Source organism: Juglans regia, chromosome 15 (genome assembly GCF_001411555.2).
Source record: "Juglans regia cultivar Chandler chromosome 15, Walnut 2.0, whole genome shotgun sequence".
Classification (NCBI taxonomy): domain Eukaryota; kingdom Viridiplantae; phylum Streptophyta; class Magnoliopsida; order Fagales; family Juglandaceae; genus Juglans; species Juglans regia.
In genome coordinates this window covers 6,739,446-6,765,998 of record NC_049915.1, presented here as the reverse complement: position 1 = coordinate 6,765,998, position 26,553 = coordinate 6,739,446, and the positions used below count along the sequence as shown (strand labels likewise).

The window sequence follows — 26,553 nt, the reverse complement described above, 5'->3', positions numbered from 1 at the left end:
GTCAAAACTTGGTAAACATAGTATGGATTCTATGGTTTAAAGATTCAAACATTGTAAAAGTTCAGTGATTTAAAGGCATATCATTACAGACTATATAACAGGTAAAAGTGCAAGAAAGAGAGATTGAAATGACTAGAAAAAAAATAAAAATACAATGAGATCAAGAGAACATGTTAAACTAGCTGCGATGGTTGCGTAGCTTTTGGTCTCGACAATGGAGAGTTGCCTAAGTGGCTAGGCTTTCCTTCATACGTGTGTTTATCCATTGGTCATTGCTCTCATCATAGAGCCGGTCTTTGTATCCGTTGGTTTGGATAATCTCAAATGATATATAAATAATAATAAAAAAATAGTAAAATGTAATGAATAATAATTCAAATGAATGAATAATTTGTAAATAATAGTGAAGTAGTCTGTGAGATCACCTCACTAACCAAATATAACTTTAATCATTAAGTTGCGTTTGGATGTTAAGGTGATTTCAGATGATCTGAATTGATTTATGAATAATATTATTTTATGGGTCTTATTGAGATGCGTTTAAATGTAATTAAGTTGACATATGTATTTGAATGTATGAAGTAGGTTGAAATGAGTTTATCTTTTCATTCATTCTTTTTTTGTTTTTTTTTGTTAAAATTAAAAAATAGTGAGTCTCATCAATAATTAATTTGAGATGGATTGAAATATGCTTGCCAACTAAATATAAACATAGTCCAAATAGTCAATTTCAACGACAAAAAGAGAGTTAAAATCTTGTGGCTATTAACCGTGACTTCAACCATAATCTCAAAGAAAAATTCTGTTCATCATCTTCATATTACATATTATACTTATTTTTTTTAAAATTTTTTTTCTTACTAAATGTATGGTGAATGAATGATGAGTAGAAATCAATTAGTTTAAGAAGAATAAAACTAAAAAAATTAAAAAAATTAAAATAAGTGTGATGTGTGGAGATAATAAATAGCAAAACTCAATTTCAAATGTAAGGTCAATATGGACATAAAGTTTTGAAAAGAAGAACTTTTTATATAAATAGAGAAATTATTTAGTAAGAAATTTAAATAAAAGTAAATTCATAAATTGATGTAATTTAATGCAGTATATTATATTATAAAATTATTTTTATTATAAAATATATCTAACATATCATAAGTTACACTAATTTATGAATTAATTTTTATAAAATTTCAGTTACACTAATTTATGAATTAATTTTTATGAAATTTCTTTATGATTATAGTAATTCTTTTATTTATATTGATATAGAGAGTATAAACGATTATTTTATTTTTCTTTTAGCAAAGAAAAAAAGAAAGAATGTTTTATTTTATTTTTAATTTTTTGGAGGTTGAGAGGGAATATACAAAATTTGCACTCTCTCCAGTCTCCACTTTGAAATCTAGACTATCTAGTACCGCTCCGGCTCTGCTAAGCACTCTCGAGTTTGCTCTGACAAGAACTAGGTCAAGACGAGTAGATTCCTCGTTTGCGCCTTGGATCTCGATTATCCTTGAGCAAAGATTTTACCTGGGAGCATTCTTATGGCGAATAGGTAATCTCTATTTATTTTTTTGCTATGTTATCGAATTAATACTGAAAGGATCGTCGTGCATTGTCTTGGAAAGTTTTTTTCTTACTAAATTTCGGTTTCCTGTTTTCTGTTCTTGCCAGGATTTTTGAGTGATTTATGGGAACGAAACTTGGTTTGGCTCTCGTTGATGATCATAAATTGTTTTGATGGGGAAAGCTCTCTGCTACGGTATGTGTTTTCTAAATTTTGTTGGATTTTTCGGACGGTCTCCATCTGATTGAAATGTGTTCCAATAAAAGTAAGAGTCTAGATCAACAATCTGTTTGGAAGGGAGGGTATGCAGGGAAACGGAAATTGGAAGCTAAAGCCCATTGAAATGGTTTTATTTTTCTCGTAAACAAAATAGATATACAAATCAGATGAACTTGACTTAGAAAATATGGTATATGTTTTACCTTTACGAGGCAAAGCCCATTAACTATATGGCTATATGTTTTACCTTTACTAGAGTAGTTCTTTTTAAGCCTAATCTAGTGAACTTGACTTAGAAACCTAATACTAGTTTTTCCAGATCCGTCATAGATTAAAATCTTTCAAATATGCTAAACGAAATGCATGGGAGAACAATCGTCCTCGATATTATGTAATTATCTCCTGAGAACGGACTATTTTCAGTTGTGGGGACTTCCCTACTTAAAATTTATAAAAACTATGCCTTTTGGTTTTTCATGTCTTTTTTTTTTTTTCTTTTGCCGGGGGGGGGAGTTTATCTGTCCAAAAAGACAGAAGTCTCTAAAAGTTTTCTTGGTCTCATAGACTTGCATGATCTTTTATTCCGCAGATGGCCAAAAGACAGAAGTCTCTAAAAGTTTAATCAATAGGATCTGTGATGTCTTCTCTGATGGAATACATTTTGCAGCACCAATTTCCTCCTTGAGGACAAATGAATTTGACCTGGTATGGTCATGTTTTGGTAAAATAGATCCTTAACTATGTTTGCCAGACTATGTTATATGTCTATGCTCCTAGAGCTGCTTTTAACTTCAAGATACATCTTCCTCTTATTTTGTTAGGTACAAGGTGTTTTACGAATGTTGCAAGGATTTTCTAGTTCCCTGTTCTATTGGGACCGGAATGAAAAAAGTTTTTATGCTAAAACTGGAATATATGTGACTCACCTTTCCCATACAAGCCTCCTCACTATTCTTAATCAATTTATGTATGCCGCGACATGTTTACAACATGTAGAAACAGTAGTCAATGAAGTTGAGAGATCTGTGAGATCACCTCCTCCAACTTTGAGGGCATTTACATGCTCTGTTTCTGCATGGCTTAAGGTATGTATGTAATGGTATAAAATTTCAATTATCTATGATCTTTCTTGCTACAATGAAGACAAATTTACATCCTTTTAGAGCAGAGGTTGAGGGATATTGCTCTGAAGGAGGAAATGAAGATATGCAGTGCGGACATGGGGACCACTCCGACCTTGTTAGGTTTGGCCAGTTCTTTATCAAGGTTTGTACCTGTTCAATCTCATCACAATCAAGAATGTGTTGTTGCTGTTTGGTCTATCCTGTTAGTGACTAGTACCATCCAGAATTTTGCAACTTCATGTTGAGATCTTCTTTTATCATTCATTTTGAAAGCTATTATTCTCTTGGTCAAGGAGCCCACCTAATAAGAGAAAAATAATAAAAAAAGGGAAAACGGAATGTAAACCAAAAAGAGTTTGATAATTTGAATTACTCCTCCATTTTCTTTCCTTAAAAGGACAGCCCTAAAACGTGATTTCTGTGTCACACATCAGCATGCATAAGCATTTGGTTCCTTCTCTAGGCCCCACATGCTTTACCATTTCGTTTGGTTGCAGTCAGTGCATTAGACATCTTCCATTTTCAGTTACATGTGAAACTAGACTCAGTGTCTTTGTTAGATAGGTTATTATCCCTCTCTCTCTAAGGTACTCATCATACAGTCACATTTGTGGTCTCAATCCTGATATCCTTTGATTCTTCTTGTTGTGACAATCACTGATGACCCTTTATTGATATTAGTCTTTGTTCAGGTGCTGAGTTTCTATTTCAAATAGTCCATGGAGCCATTCCCCGAGAATTCTTCAAGTCTAATTTTTCTGTTCCAGCTGCTGAATTGGCTGTTTGTGTGCTTGACTATCTTTACCAGAGGCTCAATGAAGTGTGTCTAGTACAAGGTGGTGAGGTTGTGACTAATGTTGTGACTAATGTTGTGCAACACTGTGCTTGGTATTTGATTTCTTTTGCTTCTCTTTAAAAGTTATGCTACTTTCAGGTGGAAGCCTATCAGATGCTGCTTCACATATTTGTTGGGAGTTTGTTACCATATATTGAGGGTCTTGATTCGTGGCTATTTGAAGGATCACTAGATGATCCTTTTGAGGAGGTAATTGTGATTAAAATTTGTTTTATATCAAAAAGCTTAGAAGGGTTCTATGTTGGATTTACGGACACCTCAGAAGTAGCTCTACACTTTCAAAGATTGATGTCATTTGATGTAAAAACTGTTTCAAAACACGTTTCTTTGGTGTAACAATGTTAGTGGTAGTTTTTTCTCTCTCTTAGAAAATTTTCTCTCCGTACACATGCATTTTTCCTTGGTCTGGTTCTTGATTCTGGGTCTGGTTCTTGATTAATCTAGCTTTATCAACGTGGGATGATTGGTATTAGTTAGATGGCTCGTGTTATAGAACTAGTTATTGAGTCCAAATGCTTTACTATAGCATTATGTGGAGGTGGTGGACTGAGAGTTACTGAGAGAAGCTGGAAGACAGAAAACTCGATGTTGCTGGGTTTATCCTCTATACATTGGCTTGGGAAGGTGTTAGAGGAGAGCTTGAGCAGAAAAAAGGAGGTATACTCGGCAACACGCGAGGGTTATTGTAGTTTTATTGCCCAACGTAGTGAAAATAGGAAAGGAAGATATGTTGAAATATCAGAGTATACTCAGGGGGGAAGAAGAAATATGCTTTGTATCCCAGAAGGTGAGAATGGTTGGGGATGGAGGAAGATGAGGGAGGCTTTGATAGAACAAGGGAAAGAAAGAATAAGGGAAGGTGGTCTGCATGGAGGAGCCAAACCGAATGAAGGAAGAGGGAAACTGAAAAACTTTGAGCGATCGTATAAGGAGGTTCTTGCGACGTCGATATTGAGAGCTGCGAAGGAGAAGGTGGCTGCTGTGGCTGGTGCGAAGGGATTGGACAAAGGTAAGGGACGTTGGCAAGGTAGGGTGAACCATGCCCATGGCAGGGCCTCTGTCGACTGTCAGACATGGGAAATGCAAAGGAAGTTGTTGGAAATGCAGGGGCAGTTACGTGCATTGCAGAAGGATATGGCTACTATCGTAGCATTTGTCGGTTCATTAAAGGATTGTGAGGGAGTAGATAAGCTGAAGGATGTTGATGGGCTGAGATTCACTTGAAAAAAGGCTCAACAGAAAGGAAAATTCAGCAAAGGTTGGAACGTATGGCGCCGGACGAAATCAGAAGATCAAACTGGGGCTGGGCCGTCTCAAGTTAAGGCCCAAAGTTTCGGACCACAGCCTAAGGCCCATTCAGGCGGGTCGTTATCCAGGACCCAATTAAACGGGTCTGGATCCGGGTCTTCAGAACTCTCGAAACCGAGTTCTAGCCCGATACACTCCATCGAGCTTCACGGGCTCGGGTTCGCGCCGGACAGCAGACAGACGACGCCGACAGAGTTCGAGGAGCAACAGACGGCGCCGACGGAGGTAGTGGGAGTCGCCGGTGTGGTCTCGCCGGAGTCTTGTGCTCAAAATCCCCTCTTAGGCGTACAAACTAGGGTTCCTTCGGCAAAGGAGAACCAGAGCTTGCGAATGGGGGAGGCTGGGATGTCTCTCTTTCCAGTGGAAGGGTCGGGGAGACCAGTAGCAGACCTAGAGTTGGCTGAGGTAGAAGAAGATTCGGATGACTTCATGCATTCCGTGGAAGATGAACTTTTTATCCCATGTGGTTTGGAGGATTTTTCTATGGGAAGTGAATTTCAGAGTCAGAATAATAAAATGGGAAACCCTACCCCATTAAATTATTATTTTCCAGATCAAGCATCAGATTGGGTTATTCATAAAGCTAAAGAAATTCAACATGTTGTGGGAATTGAATGTGTTGGGTATGAAGAGCAGTTTATAGCCTTGTTAACTGCTATGGAAGCTGGCCATCATCAAGAAAAGAGGGGGAGCACAAAGAAGAGTAGGGAATTAAAAAGATTAATGTGGTCGATGAACTCGGAAGCAAGTTCTAGTAGGAAGAAGGCAAATGGGAAGGGGCTGAATGTTCTCCAATGAAACCTAAGATTTTATCTTGGAATGTCCGGGGCCTAAACGAGGTAGAGAAGCGTCTTCGGATCCGTCGTCTACTTCGTGAATGGAAAGCGGACATAGTATGTTTACAAGAGACAAAGTTGAAGATGATTAATAGGAGGATTATCCGGAGTTTGTGGAGTAATATTTATGTGGATTGGGTATATTTGGCCTCTTCAGGGGCTTCGGGAGGAGTTGTGATAATGTGAGATAGACGGGTAGTAGAGAAAGTGGAGGAGTACATAGAGAGATATATGGTAGCGTGTTCTTTTAAAAGTGTATCAGATGATTTCTTGTGGGCATTTGTTGGAGTGTATGGGCCTAACTTAGATGTCAATAGAAGGATTTTATGGGATGAACTTGCAGGGGTACAAAGTTGGTGGGACCTCCCATGGTGTATTGGGGGGGATTTCAATGTGGTGCACTTTCAGAGTGAAAGTTTGGGAAGTAGAAGCTTGAGACCAGCAAGTCTGGAGTTCTCTGAGTTTATTTTTGATTTAAACTTGGTAGATCTTCCATTAGCAGGGGGTCCAGCTACTTGGTCAAATAATCAGACATGGTCCAGTTTGGATCCTTTTCTGATTTCTTCTGAGTTCGAATGCCATTTTCCGGATGTATGGCAAAAGCGTTTGAGTCGTATAACTTCGGATCATTGGCCTATTCTTCTGGATTGTGGAGGTGTACGTAACAACAGAAGGTGTTTTAAGTTTGAAAATATGTGGTTGAAGTCAGAAGGTTTTGTGGAAAGGGTTAAAAGATGGTGGACGTCGTATCAATTTGAAGGTACACCCAGTTTCATTTTTGCAAACAAACTGAAAGTCTTAAAAAAGGATTTAAAGGAGTGGAATAAACAAGCTTTTGGAAATGTGGAGGAGAACAAAAATTCTAAGTTGATGGAAATTCAGTATTTTGAAAGATTACAAGAAGGGAGGCCACTAAATGAAGAGGAACAAGCACAAAAAGTTTTGTTGGTTGCTGATCTTGAAAGGATAATCTTACAGGAAGAAATCTCATGGCGCCAAAAATCAAGAGTTCTTTGGTTGAAGGAAGGGGACCGGAGTACGAAGTTTTTCCATAGAATTGCAAACTCACATAGAAGAAATAATAACATTGAAGTGCTGAGAATTGAAGGGGTTGAGAACAGAGAAGAAGAGGTTATCCAAGACCATGTGGTTGTTTTCTTCAAAAAGCTTCTCACGGAAGAGGTGGGTTGGAGGCCTACGTTAGATGGTTTGGCTTTTGACACTATTGAACCAGGGGATGTTACCAGATTGGAGAGGGCTTTTGAAGAGGAAGAGGTATTTGAAGTGGTAAGAAAAATGACAAAAGATAAGGCTCCCGGACCGGATGGCTTCTCTATAGGTTTTTTCCAAGAGTGTTGGGAGGTGATTAAAGCAGATCTTTTGAAGGTATTTCAGGAGTTTTTCTTGTTAGGAAAGTTTGAGAAAAGTCTTAACACGACTTTTCTTGCACTAATCCCTAAAAAGGTAGGGGCCATTGAGATCACAGATTTTCGGCCTATAAGCTTAGTGAATTGTGCTTATAAGATCATTGCAAAAGTGCTGGCAAATCGATTAAGTGGGATATTGGGGAAAATTGTGTCCAAACCACAGAATGCTTTTGTTAAGGGTAGACAGATTCTTGATGCGGCTCTTATTGCTAATGAATGCTTCGACAGTAGATTGAAGATGGGCAAAGCAGGGATTATGTGTAAATTAGATATGGAAAAGGCGTACGATCATGTTAATTGGGATTTCCTTCTTTATTTACTGGGTAGGTGTGGGTTTGGTGAGAGGTGGAAGTCATGGATCAGATGGTGTATTTCTACGGTACGGTTCTCGGTGTTGATTAATGGTAGCCCAGAGGGTTTCTTCTCTAGCTCTCGTGGCTTGAGACAAGGGGATCCGTTATCTCCTCTACTTTTTGTCATTGTTATGGAGGCATTGAGTAGGATGATCTCAGCCTTAGTGTCTAATGGTTCCATCAGTGGTTTCCAGATTGGATCACCGAGTAGGGGTATCACAACTGTTTCTCACCTGTTGTTTGCAGATGACACGCTTATCATGTGTGAGGCTGATCACGCTCAGTTGAGGGCGGTGAAGGCATTGCTGCTGTGTTTTGAAGCAGTATCTGGCTTGAAAGTGAATTATGATAAATCTGAGTTGGTACCGATTGGAGAAGTTCAAGACATAAGGGATTTGACGGGCATTCTAGGGTGTAAAATTGCGTCTTTACCTATGTCTTACTTGGGATTGCCGTTGGGTATAGCACCGAAGTCTCGTATGATATGAGATACAGTAATTGAAAAAGTAGAAAGGAGATTAGCAGGGTGGAAGAGAATGTATTTGTCGAAAGGGGGTCGGATTACTTTAATCAAAAGTACACTTTCCAACCTTCCCACCTACTTTTTATCTTTATTCCCTATTCCGGCAAGTGTGGCGGGTAGACTTGAGAAGTTACAGAGAGACTTTCTGTGGGGGGGGGCTTGAGAGAGGAGTTTAAATTCCACTTAGTTAAGTGGGAGATGGTATGTCGGCCTATCTCCAATGGCGGTTTGGGTGTCAGAAATTTGAGAGTTTTTAATCGGGCTTTACTAGGCAAATGGTTGTGGAGATATACCAAGGAACCAGAGGCCTTATGGAAGACGGTGATTGAAAGCAAATATGGTGATCTAGGGGAGGGGTGGTGTACCAGAGAAGTGAGAGGAACAGCGGGCAAGGGGTTATGGAAATACATTAGAAGAGGATGGGAGGTTTTCCAGCGATACACTAGATTGCACTTGGGGACAGGTGTCAAGATCAGATTTTGGAAGGATGCATGGTGTAGTACCAGTGTTCTTTTAGATCTGTTTCCGTCTCTTTTCTTGATTGCAAGTAACAAAGATGCCACAGTGGCGGAGGTTATGGAAGTCTCAGTCTCAGGTAGAAACATTCATTGGAACATCAACTTCAACCGGGCGGCACAGGATTGGGAGATGGGAAGTTTTGTAGAATTTTATAGCCTCTTATATTCTGTTCGACCGAACATTCAGCAGGAAGATGAGATGTGGTGGCATCCTGCAGAGAAAGGGGTATTCTCAGCTCGCTCTTTCTATAAGGTTCTCACACAAGAACCAGAGATACAGTTTCCTTGGAGAAAACTTTGGCGCCATAAGGCTCCTCCCAAAGCCTCTTTCTTTGTGTGTGGACAGCGTCTTTGGGTAAGATCCTCACTACGGATAATCTAAGAAAGAGAAGGATAATTATTGCAGATTGGTGCTGTATGTGTAAAAGAGGGGGTGAGACGGTAAATCACTTACTTTTACACTGTGAGATAGCTAAGACTATTTGGGACGAGGTGTTTAAAAGGATGGATATGGCTTGGGTGATGCCGGAAACAGTTTTGGATGTATTGGCTTGCTGGAATTCTATCCGGGGGATGAGACAGATTAAAGCAGTGTGGAAGATGATCCCTATCTGTATTATGTGGTGTCTATGGCAGGAACGAAATGAGAGGACTTTTGAAGACAAAGAGAGATCTGTGGAGGAGCTAAAATTGTTATTTTTTAAAACTCTTTGTACTTGGGCCATTGCTATAGACTTAAATGGCATGGACCTTCATGAATTCCTAGTTTCCAACATGCCTTCATAAACAGGGCATTTTCTTTGTATCATGTTACTTTGGTAATTCAATAAAGTCTTATTTTACTTATAAAAAAAAAACAATGTTAGTGGTTGTCTTGCGGATGGAGTTTATTGCATTGCGCAGGTGAATATAAGGGAGCATCACGTTTGACTCCCCATAATATCTTTTATATTGAATTTGTGTATCACATTTCCTGATGTATGCATTTCTGAAATTGAGAATTTGTCATGCTTTATTTAAGCAGCGTTGACAGAGGGTTAGAACAGTGTCCTTTATTTAAGTACTGTGTTGATCATTCTTATACCCTGCGCAGATGTTCTTTTATGCAAACAGAGCAATCTCGGTTGATGAGGCTGATTTCTGGGAGAAGAGCTATCTACTAAGACCAGTACAGTTTCGTAATTTTGATGATGAGCTCTCTGCCACAACTTCTGCCAGTGATTGTGTACCTTTGACAAATGACAAGAAGGAAACAAGTGAAAGGGATTCCATCTCTCTGTCTAGCTCTATCAAAGGAAAAGAGGGGAGCATCAGAGACTGCCAAGCTTGTCCTCTGTTTATTAAGGATATGTCTAAATCAGTTCTCTCTGCCGGAAAATCATTGCAACTGATCCGGCATGTTTCTACTACATTTTCAGTGACATCTAGCAAAGGAAGTGATTGTCAGTTTGACGGTTTTGGAACTTCTAGTGATGGTTTTCATCGTGGGCAGATTATAGCCGGGTTAACCTTATCAGAAATTTTCTTTGTGTCATTAGCAGGTCTCATAGGCCATGGTGATCACATTTCTAGATACTTTTGGCAAGATAACCATTGCAAAACCACCCCATCATTTGAGGAATCCTTTGTGAACAAATTAAAAGTAGAACATGGTGGTGGTGAAACTTTGCCACTTTTACCATGCTCAGAGAAGCTTTGGTATAAGTTCTTGGTTGATACATTGCTTCAAAAGAGAGTGATCAATTCAAAGTCTGCACGTAAGGATGCAAGTTATTCCCTTGATGCAAAGGAAGAGAATATGGTTGCAGATGTTGGTGTTAAATTGCCTCTCTTGGAATCGTTCTGCACAGAAAATCCAGTTATTACCGTGTGTCAGAAGATCCTTAGAAAGAATATGGATGCCTGGAAAACACTTAACTTGTCTAGAAATTTCTATTTACCACCTTTAAATGATGAGATTTTACGGAAGGCTGTGTTTGGCAACGAGCAGATTTCTTCTCATGCTACTCAAGGAACAAACTATGCTTTTGGTTTCCAGTTTAGTGAATCTGAATATATTCGTTCACAAAATGACACAGAAATGTTGGAAGTGTTGTTTCCTTTTCCTACTCTTCTTCCTACATTTCAGGTACTACTAGAGTGGTAGTTTTCTGTGCAGCTTTACAGTTATAGCTTTTTATCATTCCTTGAAAGTATTCATAAGACCTGTATGTTATTGGGAAACAGGATGATCTCCATATGTCAGAGCTGTTACCTTTCCAGAATAATAGCACCCTTGCATCAAGAGTTCTTACATGGATCCAAAATGTTGAACTGAGAACTACTCCACTTCCTCTGGTTATTATGCAGGAATGCCTTACTATCTACGTTAAGAAGCAAGTAAATAGCTAAAACTAGTTTATAGAAATTTGGTTTCTTATTATTGTATGCTTGCAGTTCATATATAAAAATTAATTTACTTCTCTGTGTCGTAGGTGGATTATGTAGGCAAGCATATATTGTCAAAGTTGATGACTGAGTGGAGGTTAATGGATGAACTTGCAGTGTTGCGTGCGATATACTTGTTAGGTTCAGGTACTCTTTAGAAAGATGAACTTTTTTTTTTCTGGTCTATACTTGTTATTAGATGTCCACAAATTTCTTTGACATATTTACTGATAGATTGTTACCTTCAGGTGATCTGCTGCAGCACTTTTTGACTGTGATTTTTAATAAGCTGGACAAGGGAGAAACCTGGGATGACGATTTTGAGTTGAATACGATACTACAGGTGAAATTACTCCCTCCAATAAAGTATTTTGCTTACTGTTTGAGGCAGTTTATGGTTACATGAAAGATTTTACAACAGCTATCAACATCACAAAATTACTTTGAATAAATGTATTTTCCTTCATATTTAAAGAAGTCTGTTCATGTTAAGAATACCTGGCATGCGTTGTTTTTGAGATTCCTTTTACCATAAAAGCAAAATCTTATAAATTAGTTTTCTAACTAATCACTTTCTAGTAAGAATTACACGACTCTCTCTCTCTTTCGCAACCCATCCCTTCCTCTCCCTCTCTTGTTTTCAATGAATGTTGATGGTGTGTTATCTTGCCTGTGATAACCTTGCCTCCATTTTCTTACCTATCATGTAATCACTCTCTCTTTCTTACTTATTTGGATGGGTTTCTTAAAGTTGGGGATTTTGAACCACTTTCATGCTGAAAGTAAGTGGTTTGAGTTCTTGGTGAAGGGGTCTCTATTTTATGGATAACTGAAAGGAGCAGGGGGCAAAGCGAACAGTGCCTTTGGGAAGAATCAGTTTTGGTTGGTTTCTGGCTACTGTGGAGGCACTACCTCAGGTGGAGGGGTCGAAGGAATTCCTAAGAACTTCCTGAGCAAAGCATCCTTGGCTCAAACAGAGCATACCTGGCTCAAAGGTGCTATGGAAGGTATAAGGGGAACATCATTGGAATAAACGTAAGGTCAAATTTTCATGCTATATATTAGAACGTTGACACACGGGAAGAACTATCTTTTACCCTTCTTTTTCTAATCCCCATCCGTAACATACTAAAAGGTAGGGTGGGAAGGGTTGGAGAGGCTACGACAGTATGACTGCAAGGTGCCTGAAGTGTTCCACTCATTTCTCGGGATTTTATAATTTACTTTTATTAAATTATTGATTGCACTTAATAGGCGGTATTTATCGGTCCTGGTTGTTGTGGTCAATGTGTTTTTCATTTCTCTTGCTACTTTAGGTAGTAATTTTCTTGCTAATTGGATGTAGGAATCTATTAGAAACTCTGCCGATGGAATGCTACTAAGTGCTCCAGATGCATTGGTTGTGTCCATTGCCAAAACTCAAGGTGTTGATGGTGATCAACCTAATTTAATTACCGTTGCCTCAACCCCTCGAAAAAGTCGTGTTCATAGTTTTGGGATTGATGGCCTTGACTTACTGAAATTCACATACAAGGTTTGTATCATGTTTAGCTTCACTTCATATTATCTTTCATGCCCATTTTATGTATCAACTTTCATTTGCATGTGACAGGTCTCTTGGCCACTTGAGCTTATTGCTAATAAAGAGGCTGTCAAGAAGTACAACCAAGTAAATATTTTTACTTTTGGTTGGGTCCAAGGTGTCTTCGTCTTGGTGCTCTCTGATCGTTCCATGTTTGATGTAGGTGATGGGCTTCTTGTTGAAAGTCAAGCGTGCAAAATTTGTTCTTGATAAAGCTCGGAGGTGGATGTGGAAGGTTAGTTCTCTCTTTTCTTTTCTTTTCTCCAATGCTATTCTATAACCATTATTTTTCCTTTCGAGCAGAGCATATAATTGAGATGAAGATGCCCAAGTACTTATAACATGGATCAGTGTTGACAATTTTTTTAAAGATCACATGCTTAAGGTTTTCTGATTTATATGATGTTCCAATTACCTTGCAGAGTAGAGGTACTGCAGAAAGCAACCGCAAGCGCCACTGGTTGGTGGAGCAGAAACTCCTCCATTTTGTGGATGCTTTTCACCAATATGTAATGGACAGGGTAAGGCTTGTACCGCTGTATATGTGGACCTTACTTTCAGGGAAATTCTGTTGCTATATGCAATCTTTGACCTATGCACATGGACAGAATGTAATGTTTTGATTTGGGATGTTGTACACATGCCTTTAAAATCCAAACAAAGTGCTACTTAGTTTTCATGTTATGTTTTGTATTTGTTGAATTTTCTATAATGAACATAGTTTTCTGTTTGTGCGTGCTCTCTATAAGTTATATATTATAGCACCACCTCGACATGTTTTCTTATTTCAAACCTTTATGAATTTTCATTGACTTGTCCCATTTATTTGTTTTTTCCTTTGGTTTTTCACCTCATGGACACAAACTTTTTTATGTATACTGATATGATATTAATCATTAGCTTATTGCCTGGGTTGATTTAGATGTTCTGTCAAGAGATTGGCTAAGTGCTCTAGTGGAACATCATGGTGGGAAGAAATTGTTTGAGATATGATGGCATAAGTTATCCAGTTTGAAGTGGATTTTGTGCATTCTCTTAGAACTTGATTTATGTTTTTATGCATGAATTTTTCCTGTTATCCCTAGTTTATTTCAATTCATAATACGCTTTGAGCTTTAGTGAGTGTTGTCATCAGTATAGAGAGATGTTCCAAAAACTATAACTTGGCTGGGTAGAAAGAAAGAAAATAAGTCTCGATATCATTTAGTGTTTATTACTCGTTTTGCATGTTTTAGGTTATTTCTAATCAAAAGCATAATGTTTTGTGGTTGCTTCTTTTTCTACTTTCATAGCTTTCCTCAAAATTTAAATGCATTCTCAAGACTCCTAATAGAAGCTCGTATGTTCTTGTGGGTTATGAACTGTGATATTAGTTATCATGCTGGATAAATGGAGTTATAGCACATTGGATTGTTTATTTTTGTTTTTATCCAAATTCACATACATAACTAGAATGCGTTCTGTTGACAAAGGCTACTCTTCAAGCAAAAGGTCCTCTTAAATATGATATCACATTTAAATCAATGTAGTATTGAGAATTTCCTTCAAAAGCTACATACTTGAACAATGGGAAGTGGCAGTTATAATTACATCTCATATTCTTTTCCTCATAAGTGGTGTGTCATGCTATAAATTACTAGTGATGCTCATATCATTTGGCATACGAGTTTTTGTTTTCATCAGTATCAAACTTCTGATCTCTGATAGTAATTTGGTAAGCAGGTATATCATAGTGCATGGCTTGAACTATGTGAGGGTATGGCAGCTGCAAGATCCTTGGATGAGGTCATAGAAGTGCACGAAGCCTACTTACTTTCAATTCAGCGGCAGTGCTTTGTTGTCCCAGATAAACTGGTGAGTATTCAGCATCTTGCTTTTTTTTTTTTTGTTAATCTAATTTAGGGCTTGGATCTTTCAAGTGATAATTTTGAGGAAAAACTGAGCTCTTTTTAATGCTTTCTTTGCATTCAGTGGGCTCTGATTGCAAGCCGAATCAACAGCATCCTTGGATTAGCTCTTGATTTCTATTCCATACAGCAAACACTAACTAGTGGTGGTGCAGTTTCTGCGATCAAGGCCAGATGTGAGATGGAAGTTGACCGTATTGAGAAACAGTTTGATGATTGCATTGCTTTCCTACTGAGAGTAAACTTTTATCCATCCTAATTCCATTATTGACCCTGTTTATGATGTGACTCTCAAATTTTGCATCAAAACTGTAGTTTGCTTAGGGCAGGTTTGGGGTCCAAGACAAAACATAAAATTCTCATCTCATTTCATCTCATCATTATACATTTTTCAAATCTCCATACAAAATATAATAAACAATTCAACTTTTTCAAATCCCAATACACTTTTTTCAAATCCCAAAACAATAATAATATTAAAACATAATATTTTAAACTTCAAAACAAAACACAAAATTCTTATCCCACCCTCCAAACCTGCCCTTAGAGTACGATATCTTTTCAACAGGCACGAGTAAGATACGAAAGTAGTTGTACTCACAAAACGGGAATATTATAGTGGGTGATTTTCTGTGCAGGTCCTATCTTTCAAGCTCAATGTAGGGCACTTCCCTCATCTGGCAGATTTGGTTACGAGGATCAACTACAACTATTTCTACATGTCTGATGGTGGAAACTTGATGATTGCTCCTAGTTCTGAAACTGTTGGTTTGAAACTAGGGAAGGCCTCTGCCAGTAGAACAGACTGATCAAAGCTTTCAAGTATTTTCATGATGTTGCATCTCGTAGCATGTTTGAGGACGATAATGCCCTATCAGGAAAGGCCCCTTATTTTCCTCTGCTGGTTTTGTTGAGAGAACTATAGGGATGTGAGTGAAGCAGATGTTGTGGCAGCAGCCTTGGACCCTTGGTCCGTACAGCTATCGGATTATGTCCGTATAAATTTCTTGACGTTATGCCTATCTTAGATCCTGAGGTTTCTTTGTTCAGTTGCTAGAAGATTCTAGAATTCTCTAGTCTTCATTTGGCTAAAAGCCTAAATGGCTCTGGAAGTTACCTATCTTCCTGTGTTTGCAATGCTATACTTCGTTGCTTTCATAGGTATATATGCAAATGTAAGGTGCTTGTGAGCTATATTTAGCGCGTTCGAGGTTTGATTCTTGCCAATATTATAGAGAGTTGAGCATAGAATCATCTCGTGTCCAGTTTGTAGAAACATCGTGTTTTGGATGGTTTTATGTAATTTTTATGCAGTTCTATTGCGTATGGATTTCTTTGAAAGCAAGCAAGCAAACAAAGATTCTAAGATTGTCGATCATTTGTATACACATTCATCTCACTTTTATCTTAATGTTTTTATCCATATACCTTTGATTGTTTTTAGAAAGGAAAATGTATGCGACACCCATTCCATTTTTATGTTGATGAGATAATTCCACGAGCATAATATAATAAGAGTGGAATGAGTGTAGTATATAGCACAACTCAGACTAAATAGGAGAACTAAAAAAAGATCACTTGGGTTCCATTTATGCTAGCATAAAGAAATTGACTCCTCAATTCGATTGACTAATGCTATATGCTACATTTTCATTATTCCGTGTCTGTCATACTGTGCTGATATGTTATTATCCATCAATTATTAGATAAACTTTTATTTTTTGAAATAAAAAAGCTAAGAAGTTGATGAATAATGTCACATAATCACTAGGATAGGAGCGGCAAAGATACAATATAGAACATTTCAAATTGACTCAATAAAAAATATGACATTGTGTCAATATCAAAGAAGACTACAAAATGCATGGTGAACTATTTTCTTGATCTATTTTTGGGGGGGTTCTTGGACCTCTTGAGTTGGGTTTTCAATGATCTCAACAATAGTAGTTGGTGCTGGTTGAGATGTTTGACCGTTTGAATAGGGAATACCATATTCTCTAGATGGTGTTTCCGAAACTTCAAAGGAAGTAGAGTGGATTTCCGTTTGTGTTAAACAATTTGACCGATTTGATAGATGTCTAGTGCTTGTTGAGGCTTGACCTGCACCTATACCATTAAGACTTCCAATTTCTTTTTTGTCTTGCAATGACATTGATGCTTTCTTTCTAAATGTATGCGAGCGAAGGTCTCTCTCAAGGAAAGTTCTTAATATATGATGAATTCTTCCCAATATTGAGTCTCCTGCACCAAAGGGTTTGAAGATATGCTGCCTCTCCTTGTAAAAGAACATAGACACAGAGAAGATGAGAGCTGATAAGGAAGCAATCCCAGCAATGAGAAATAGGCCCCAGAAGCTAGAGAGGCCAAGACTTTCAGAAGAATCTTGGGCATTGGAGTCTTCACAATGGGTTTGTTTCTTTAACCATTTACTTTCAATCTCTTCCATTTTCTCTCCTTCTGTCACATTCAAGATTGTCCTAGAAACATCTGCTACAAGAGGTGAACCTCTTGGGAATACCTGCAAAGTCATACAACAAAAAGAAACCTAATATGAAACTACTCTTCTTGCTACACAAACACACATACAGATGAGAAATATGTAAGGAATTAAGCTTACAAAGCCAAACCCATCAGTTTTATAGATTGATGCAGCCATGGTATACTTGGAGCAATATTTTCCTATTAACAGCTTCATGTAAGGGGTCTCATCAAAAGCAGCAGCTATACCACCATTGGCACTTCCTTTAGACAAAAGCTCATCACATTCTTCTATTGAATTATACTGCTTAAGCTGAGATTCCTTAAAAGACATTTCTTTTAAGACTCCAAACACAAAAGAACCGCTATGGTACCCAACCCTCTCCCCAGTCCTAACAAGCTGCTTGACCTCAGTAATTGTTGGTTGGAGCTGCTGAACTGTTAGGAGAGATGCCAAACTTGCAGTGTAACTTTGAGTAAGAATGAGCACTACAAATACCCATATGATCACTACAAACCTAGTGCAGTTGTTTATCACTATCTCCCCTGTAAATTGAATTCATAATGGTCATACAACAGAACATAATTGCATCATAAATATGAGTTTAATATCCTATACAGCTTTGCCATCAGAGTTTCTAAGATATCAAATAGAAATCATTCAATAAAAAAATAACTGAAATAGAATAAAAGAGAATAATTGGCAATTAAACTGCTAACGAACTGAATATCTCTTAACTTTGCTCCTTGATCCCCATTAAACTTATCAATAATGAACTCTTATAGCCTCATCAAACATATTTATGTTGGTGCCTGACAATCTTTATTAGGAATATGTATAAGTTTCTAGAGCTAGTGCTTTGTGCCTATAATGGCCTTGTATCTAGTATTTGCTAGCATTAACAATGAAACTAGAAAATGGGAAAGGGGACTTACGATGTGCGAAAACCATGGTTGAGAAAGCATACCATAAGCTTGTTCCAATCTGATGTGAGCAAGGCCCACGAAAATCTTCATTTACTCTATGTTCAAGAAGCCATACCACAAAGCCAATGAATACAAAGAAACAACCGCTTGTCATCCAAAGGTCCCAACTTAAAGGCTTCAAAAACACCCATGCATTTTTCCTCCTATTATCTCTGAGTGGCACTACCATTGTCACTCCAGATTCCGTGAATGGCAATGTGAAATCCACAATGTTAGACCTATTTGCTACGATCGTTATATCGCCTACCACAGCATCAAAGTTCTGTCAATCAAAATATTTACTTCCATTATTTCAATTAACAACATGAGTTCTTTCATTTAAGGTTCCAAATTTTATGCGACTTATTAAAATAGTAAGAATTATGAATATTTTACTGACCTGAAGAAATACTTGATAGACCAAATCATTGTAAGTACCGGCGCTTTCACCTCCAGGTTTTGCAAAGGGAATGAAGTCGTAGCTAACAGAAAATGGTAATGATTCCATTGCGGCATTGAAGATGTCAATACAATACCCAGTAACATGTGTTCCGTTAGTGCTATGATCATATGTGACCTTAACAAATTCGCTGAAACCATTAGTCACTGGCACTCCTATTCGTAGCTTCTTTCTATTTGTTGGAATCTCCCAACCTTTAGGAACAGAGGTTAGATCACCAGGCCATATAATAGGTCCCAGATTGTTCTTGGAAGTAGAATATTTGCTTGTGTTCTTCGAATTCAATTCCCTTCTGAGTCCATCTTCTGGTGTCCAAAATCCAACCTGTCTTTCTCCATTACCATTCACATTAATTATCTGAAAAGTTGATGATTGTAATTGCCCATTAAGAAGATTGAACTCCCCAGCAAGGCCTCTAAACTTACTATCCTGTATCGCTTCACGAAGTTTTGGACCATCTTGGGAGATCTCGAAACTTTCAAGATCAATTAAGTTGCTTGAAGCATTTGTACTCTTTCCAACCCCGAGATTTGTAGTCCCAACCTTCTCAACTGCCATGGCTAAAGCTGAAGCAGCATCATAAGCCCACAAACCAAAAACATTCAAATCAACATCTGTAATGGTTGGGTTGTCTTGTTGGAATTTCGTTTTCCATCGAACTGTAAAACTTTCAAGCTCTTTTGTCTCTGGAACATAAGTCTTCACACCCAATACCCCTTGCATTGAGGCAAGAACTGAACGTTCTTTCGACCCAACAAAGTTGGCTATCCCATTGGTAATGATCCAAACATAACCTTGACTCATCATTCCAATCTCTTTTGCCATTGTGAAAACTCGAGAACTGAGATTATGCGACATGTGCACAATGAAAACTCTAGTTTGCATTGTCATCAACTTGTGAAGTTCTCCACTGATTTCGCCATCATTGGCCAATGGAGAAATGACACCACGATAGGGAACACGAACATCAATATCTTGCAAGGCATCAATTAAGTAGGGTATTATACCTTCTCCATACTCGTTGTCTATATAGATAGGTACGGCTTCTCTCCATCCATAAGTTTGAATAATTGCACTTATGGCTTTCACTTGAGATGAGTCGTTTTGAGCAATTCGAAAAAAGTATGGACTACGAAGTGAGGTAAGAGAAGGGCTTGTTGCTGAGAATGATATGATGGGCACCTGAGATTTATTCCCAAGATCAATGACAAAGTTTGCCTGCATTGACTTTTGTGGCCCTATGATGGCTTTCACTTTTGTATTTTTTATTAGGTATAGAGCTGTGTTTCGAAAACCAAAAAACGGAAGAAACATGATTTAGTGTCCATGCATATATACTCACTGAATAGACATTGGAAAATCAGGGTAAAATATAGCACTTTCCAATGCATCAGTTTAAGATTAATGAATTACAAAGTAATGCTAGTCCACTGATGTGATTGATTAAAACAGTTATTTTATATTAAAAAAATGATACAACCAATCATATCAGTAGAATGCATAAAGAGTATGCCAAAGTGACTGCACGTAGAGTTTTTGTTTAAAATATGTATGTCCCGTTCCGTGCACTCTCTTTAAAAAATAGTGGAGCTCACTACTAAAAAGTGATTTAATTTTTACGTGGATTTTAGATTTATTAAATTTTTTTAAAGGTATCGAGTGTGTGGAATTAATTGCACATCCTAAGATTGTACAAATAATTTTTCATTTTAACGAGCAACCAAAAACTGTAGCAATTAAATGTAATAATCTGTAATGTTCTTTAAGAGAGTTCTAGTAAATTGATAAGTGCATTATTCTCTCACATGTTCATTGTGTCACGTTAAATGGCCAATCTGAGAAGTAAACTCAGATGACCAAGGAGCATTTTCCATATAAAAATTTCTCTTTAAATGAATGTTTTTACAATTAGAAATCAAAGTTTGTTCTTCCTGCATGATGCGATCAGAATAAAATAAATAGAAAGTAGTTAATTAATTAACATCAAGATAATCCCTTCTTAAGGGGAAAAGCTCCCAACCGGATGGGTGAAAATCTAGTTTTCACACCAGCCAATAGAATTTTGCCACATAGGACGGACAATACATATTCATCTACACTCACATGCACCAGATTTCTACTTTATTTTCCATCTGTTTCCCTCTACTACACTTTTGCATGATAGAGAGAGAGATTACGTACCTGCAACAGCAGCTTGGACAACATCATTTCTGGAGTCCCTGGGGTTAAGGACCAGCCTAGTTTTGTAGTGAGTATGAGAGGCATAGAAGTCGGAAAGAGCCATGTTAATGCAACTCATCCCGACCTTTCCATTCCGCCCATCCAAGTCCAAAACCACACCCACATCAACTTGGGTTAATGTCGTGTTTTCTGCCTTGGCGGCCTTGATAATCCTTTCGGAAAGAACAAGGAAGAACATGAATAGATAACAAGCTGCAACTCTGGGAGGGACGTTCCAGCTCATGATCATGGTTAGGTTTGAATAATGGACGACGACACCGGGCACCTTAAACTTAGATATTTGTCTTGAATGCTGGAAACCTTGGACTTTCATGTCAAGCCCCGAGATACTGCTTATTTGAAAAGTAAGAACCGTGTAAGCTGGATGGAAGAATATTACGAAAACAAACAAACTAACAATTAAATGATATTCCACACGAACAAAAAAAAAAAAAAAAAAAAACTGAAAAATCATTGTCAACTGATCTAGAAGGATAGCGATTAACGATCCAGAGATAATGCATGGTTGCTGAGAAATTTGCCATCAAATAATATATCATTTCAAACATTATTAATGCTGAACGCGTAGTCTCCTTTAATTTCTTTGTTTGCATCTCTCTCTCTCTCTCTCTGTGAAAAGACATGCCATTCAGTGTACGTAGTTGGCTTAAACTCTTGGTAAGGATTTATTTGTAAGAGCTTTGGAAAAGGATGTTCTTTAGGGGCTTTGATTGCATGGGGACAACCTTAGGGAAAGGCCTAAATGGCTTAAGTAAATGTTATTTCATAGAACATGCAACAAATAATATATAACTTTGATATTAATCATGCAAGTTTAATAACTTGGAGAAATAAAGATCTCCAAAGAGTATATTTTATTACCTTCAATAATACATGTTGATGTGTCACATTTCTAGCAGTTGCTTTTTTATCAATCACTTAACTGACAGTCTCTTAAAAATATGTTATCTATATAACAAGCGTGACAAGAGATGATAAAATATAGGATAAAAAGGATCAGTACCGATCATAGAAAACTCTAATTCCATATATGGTATGATGGCTTAAATATTCAATCGATCTCTATTCTCATTCAGGGCTGACTTTTTCTTCTTTTCTTATTGTCCTTCTCTTTTCTGAAAATGAGTAAGGTCTCCAACATAATCGGTGAAGCATGCGCAACATCTTAAAATATTACTTCAGGAAGTGCCATCTAAAAGACTAGCTAGTACATTGTCAATGCCTTTTAGGGTTGATAAGACTTATTTGGTTATACAAAATTAAATTATCTCATTTTATCTTATATAATTATTATAATTTTTCTAAACTTTCATATAAAGTATAATAAACAATTTAACATTTTTAAATCTTAAAATAAAAATAATATTAAAAAATAATATTATAACAATATTTTATTCAACTCTCAACAAAACATCCAATCTCATCTAATTTGAACTGCGTAACCAAATGAGGCCAAAATATACTGTAGAATAAACAAAGCCTAGGTACATTGTCAGTTTGTGCTGCAAAAGATATATATATATATATATATATATATAGTTTCCAAAAATAAAAGTAGCCACAAAAACTACATTTTTCTTGTAGTGTGATCAAAGTTTTAAATACCGTGCCGTTCCGACTGGTATGACCTCTATTTACCGTGTCGGGATAGTGACCGGTACAAGGAAGGTATATGCTTCGTATAGAGTCAAATATCAGTCGTATTGTTGTGTTTTGGTCAATACAGACTGATTTTTGATGTACCAGCCGGTTTCGGTGTCTGGTCGAAATTAGCGGATTTTTGTAATTAATATAAAATTTTGACATTTTGGTAATTTTCACTCCAATTCTCATATATGAAGATTATTTTCTTAACTTTTTTTAATTCCATTTTCTTGATAACTGAAAATCAAATCCCTACTCTCATTTTTGCAATGAAGATGTGTGATTATTTTTTAAATAGTTGGATTGAGAACTTAGAAGTATTATTGAGTTTTATAAATATGGGTTTTAACTTTCTAAGACTTGCATTGATGCTATTTTGAAATATTATTTATACATATATAATTAATTTATTATATATAGACTATCCCGAAACAATATCCGAAATGGTACCAACATTGAAATATTTCATTTTAGTGCATTAACCAAAATGGTATTTAAAACTGAGTGTGATGCGCACATATACGTACATACATAGCACGTCCTTATAAATTACCTCTTGTATCCTAAGATTTCTCATATTCTGCCGTTGCATGTTCGAGCTTGATCTCCAAGAATAGAATAGAGAATTCATGTTTTAGATCCAATGGTTAAAGTAGTACTACTGTTTTGGACATAATGGTTCATATATTTCCCGTTGATTAAGAAAAATTCTACTTATTTTTACTTTTAATATCCCTCGAAGTACTACTGTATCCTATTTTGTCATGAGTGCTGCATGGGATGGCCAGGTCTCTACTCCCTAGCCAATTCAAAATATAAGTTGCAATGTATACCTTTAATTACACCACAAAACCTTTTTTTTCCTCTCACCTCTTAACTAATTATATGTTTCGAATTGAAACTATGCGACAGCTTTGATAGTATTAACATAAACAATTCCGCATCCGAACGGATTTGCTTACCAAATGTTAAAACAGATGAGGATGAGCACATGGAGTTCTTGCCTCATCTGGTTGTCTTCTTTCCCATGTTCAATTTTCTGGTTGTCTTCTTGCCTTCAAGTTCATCGTGCCACCAACCGGTTAGAAGATATTCTCTACATCAGTCTGTATTAACTAGAACCTCCTCCCCTTGCTCCCGGCTCCTCCCTAACCTCTGTACCTTCACTTTTTTTTAGCATTGAGAAACAAGAAAATAAATCTTATATGATCTAAAAAGTTGAGAGTTCCCGACTAGTCATGGCTAACATACACTCAATTCTATGCAGTGAATTTGGACAGGCTTTTTTTTTTTTTTTTCCTTAACTCTTGATTATCATATGCCAAGATCAAATGATGGAGAACTGGGTATCGGGGTTTTTGGGTGAAGAAGCTCAAATTTCTGTTTGAGAAGCAAGGTAGCCTGCGCCTCCACTGCATCAATGTCGACATCTTCAGAAAATTGATTCATCATAAAAAGCATCCTCATTTGCATCTCCATTAGTGTCACAATGCTGTAATGATTCCATGCCTACAGTCTTTAATTGAAGCAAGAATTATGTCTCTTAAGTTAATTGTAGGCGTTGCTTCTGATTGATATAAACTTAAATTTATTTTTCTAGTTTCCATCTCCTAATTTCCCTTTTATGGTAACACTGGTTGTACATGGCACTTGCGAAGAGATCCTGCTCATTTGAAAGGATTCTACATTTCTACCTGCTAACTTATTTTTGTAGATTCAGTTTGTGGCATTTGATAAGTGTTATTTTTATGTGATTTTTATCATTTTTTTATTTATGAAAAATGTCATTTTTCCTTCAATATTATTGATTTTATTTTATTTATACATATTTTTATTTATTTTCTTGGATTTGAATGAATGAGAAGATTTAGTGCAAAATGAGAGTATTTTGAAACAAAAGAAGAAACTACGGATCCAGACAGATGAGAGGCAATTAGTTCTGAAGATAGCTGATGAGATTTGGGTGGGAAGCCTTGTCCCGTGAGCAGCAAAGAGATTTGTCTCGTCCAAAGGCGGGAAGACTTATCTCTCGATAGGCGAGGAAACTCGCAACCAGAAGGCGCGAAGACTTGGTGACAAAGCTCTAGACAGTTAGATTGGCAACTAGTCTAACGATCAATTTAAAAGACCAACCTAAACGATATCGTGAGCAATAACTAGAAAAGGCGAGAGGCGTCTTTATCACGGTTGGGAGTCTTTCCATTCAGTAGGCGAGGAGACGGCCGTGTGCTCTTCGTGACCTCCACGCCAATTATATTCAGTGCATAAGGCATCTACCTAGTGTGATAATTCCTCCCGACCAGAATCAATCTGCTGCTGACCACCAAATTTGAGTTCCATAATCAATTTGTTCCCGACCGAATCCTCTCGAACCCCGCAATTCAAGCCGCACATCACTGAATCTTTTATTTTAGATAATCCCATTATTCTTAGGATAATTCCTTTTATGTTAACATTTATCTATAAAAACAATTTTCCATATCTTTAGACTAAATTGTAGCCATAGTTATCTTGTTTCCAGATTTGAATTTCGACATCTATTTAATCCCGTCTTGTGGGATAAATAAGGGATTCTGAATCGGAGTTTTGTTTTGAGTTTTAGAGAGTTTGAGTTTAGGTTTTGATAGTTCAGAGTTTATTATTTGAGTTTCTTTCAAGGAGGTAGATTTGGGGGAGCAGAGGCGAGAGATGCATGCTTCATCAATTGACTCCAACGAAGAACACTAGTTTTATTATTTTTCTTTTTAATTTCATTATGAACTAATTTTATTTTCTAGAGCTTTGATGTAGCCTAGCATTGAATACAGTTTATATTCCAAGTTATTTTATTTTCAATATTTTCATGATTGAATGTTTATTTCTTGTTTTTAATGTTTATAATTTTCTAGCTAACTATTGTTCGATCTTTTGGATTTCAATGAGACCGAGAGGTGATTTGGTATTAAAACTCTAGGATTAAGCACCATTAGTTGAGCCAAAGCAGATATGCTTTACCTCGACTAGTGTGATTTTCAAGAAAAATCCAAAAAACTTAATAAGTCTCCAATTATTTAAATTCACACAGAGATATAGATTTATTAGTTGGAGATATTTTTGGTATTATTCGAGAGAAAATATTGAATAGTTAAAAGATTTTTATCATCAACTTGGGATAATTGTGATTATATAATACGAAAGAATAAATTGTGTAGGATTTGCTAAGTGAAGTCAAACGCTCTAAATCTATTCTTATTATTTTATAAATCTTAATTTTAATGTTTTTTTTCTTCAGTTTAATTTAGATAATCCACTCTTCAAAATTCGATTTTTCAAATAGTAATTAATTTAATCAATTTCAATACTCAATAACATAATTATTCTCTGTGGGTTCGATATCCATTTTCTTTAAAAAACTTTACTACTTGTTATGATTCTGTACATTTGCATATATATTTTTATGCAAACAACATTCAGATAGAGTATAGGGTCTTGACCAAAGAAGTTCCATTTTCACCCATCCTGCTCATCGGAGTCACATAGATCGGACTAAAGGTGGCAAAGCGGTTATGCTGCCTTTCCATTGGTGATTGGCTGAGCGAATAATGCCAGTTGAAGGAGATTGATGTGTTATGGAAAATCGTGAGTCTTGGGAGAGAGGGTCGGTTCTGGGAGAGGGTCTCGGGCGAGTCTGAAAGAGAAAGTTCTGGGAGAGGGTCTTGAGCGAGTTCCCGAGGGTCTGGAAGAGGGTCCTGTGTTATGCGGTTCAACATAAATGCACGGTTCATGACACACTGGAATAATAGTTTCAAGAGCCTAAAAAAAAAAAAAGAAACCACAACTAAAGCCCCCCATAATATATAGTTATTGAAGATGCATTTATTTAAATATGACAAGCAATGAAAAATGCATTATAACAGTGTAGGTTCGCTAAGATTTGGCTCAAATACAAAAAGAATAATCAGATATGGGAACGTCACATTCCTAAAAGAAGAGGCCATTCACATCTAACTGCAAAAAGTAATCCTCCAGTCGCTTATTATTGAGGCTGGATATGCCCTTTGGTCTAGGAATGATTATGAGAATTTCAACCAAAAATACAAATAAAAATAAAAATAAACATCCACACACACCGACC

The 26,553-nt window shown here is 36.9% G+C and overlaps 2 protein-coding genes across 5 annotated transcripts; one reads left to right on the top strand and one right to left on the bottom strand.

Moving 5' to 3' along the window:
• Positions 1–1,375: 1,375 nt before the first annotated feature.
• On the top strand, positions 1,376–16,073 carry LOC108992361 (gamma-tubulin complex component 5-like). Of its 3 annotated transcripts, XM_018966905.2 has the most exons (18): positions 1,386–1,558; positions 1,678–1,765; positions 2,379–2,494; positions 2,611–2,874; positions 2,958–3,055; positions 3,595–3,757; positions 3,848–3,958; positions 9,828–10,862; positions 10,961–11,113; positions 11,209–11,308; positions 11,410–11,504; positions 12,507–12,695; positions 12,774–12,830; positions 12,907–12,978; positions 13,166–13,264; positions 14,466–14,597; positions 14,715–14,888; positions 15,289–16,073. In XM_018966905.2, exons 2-18 carry the CDS (start codon positions 1,744–1,746, stop codon positions 15,457–15,459), a joined length of 3,051 nt encoding a protein of 1,016 aa, XP_018822450.1. In that variant the 5' UTR covers positions 1,386–1,558; positions 1,678–1,743; the 3' UTR covers positions 15,460–16,073. The 3 variants fall into 3 exon arrangements, with proteins under 3 accessions (XP_035541898.1, XP_018822450.1, XP_035541897.1); XM_035686004.1 differs by lacking the exons at positions 1,386–1,558; positions 1,678–1,765; positions 2,379–2,494 and having other exon boundaries at positions 2,797–2,874; positions 2,953–3,055; XM_035686005.1 differs by lacking the exons at positions 12,774–12,830; positions 12,907–12,978; positions 13,166–13,264; ... (1 more) ...; positions 14,715–14,888; positions 15,289–16,073 and having other exon boundaries at positions 1,376–1,558; positions 12,518–12,691.
• Positions 16,074–16,404: 331 nt separating this feature from the next.
• LOC108992307 (glutamate receptor 2.2-like) lies at positions 16,405–21,050 on the bottom strand. 2 transcript variants are annotated; one of them, XM_018966836.2, is made up of 5 exons: positions 20,736–21,050; positions 18,495–19,834; positions 18,065–18,377; positions 17,268–17,674; positions 16,405–17,168 (listed from the first exon to the last, which is right to left on the bottom strand). In XM_018966836.2, the coding sequence occupies exons 1-5, from the start codon at positions 21,022–21,024 to the stop codon at positions 16,536–16,538; spliced, it is 2,982 nt and encodes a 993-aa protein (XP_018822381.1). In that variant the 5' UTR covers positions 21,025–21,050; the 3' UTR covers positions 16,405–16,535. The 2 variants fall into 2 exon arrangements, with proteins under 2 accessions (XP_018822381.1, XP_018822382.1); XM_018966837.2 differs by having other exon boundaries at positions 18,495–19,736; positions 20,736–20,838.
• Between the last annotated feature and the right edge of the window lie 5,503 nt (positions 21,051–26,553).

Bases quoted from the DNA above. Each gene is read 5' to 3' on its own strand.
- LOC108992361 (XM_018966905.2), top strand. From the start codon at position 1,744: ATGGGGAAAGCTCTCTGCTACG. The intron at 11,505-12,506 runs GTGAAATTACTC...AATTGGATGTAG, and splicing joins AGTTGAATACGATACTACAG to GAATCTATTAGAAACTCTGC. The intron at 14,598-14,714 runs GTGAGTATTCAG...CTTTGCATTCAG, and splicing joins TTGTTGTCCCAGATAAACTG to TGGGCTCTGATTGCAAGCCG.
- LOC108992307 (XM_018966836.2), bottom strand. From the start codon at position 21,024: ATGATCATGAGCTGGAACGTCCCTCCCAGAGTTGCAGCTTGTTATCTA. The intron at 19,835-20,735 runs GTACGTAATCTC...TTCGAAACACAG, and splicing joins TGTCCAAGCTGCTGTTGCAG to CTCTATACCTAATAAAAAAT. The intron at 17,169-17,267 runs GTAAGCTTAATT...ATGACTTTGCAG, and splicing joins AAACTGATGGGTTTGGCTTT to GTATTCCCAAGAGGTTCACC.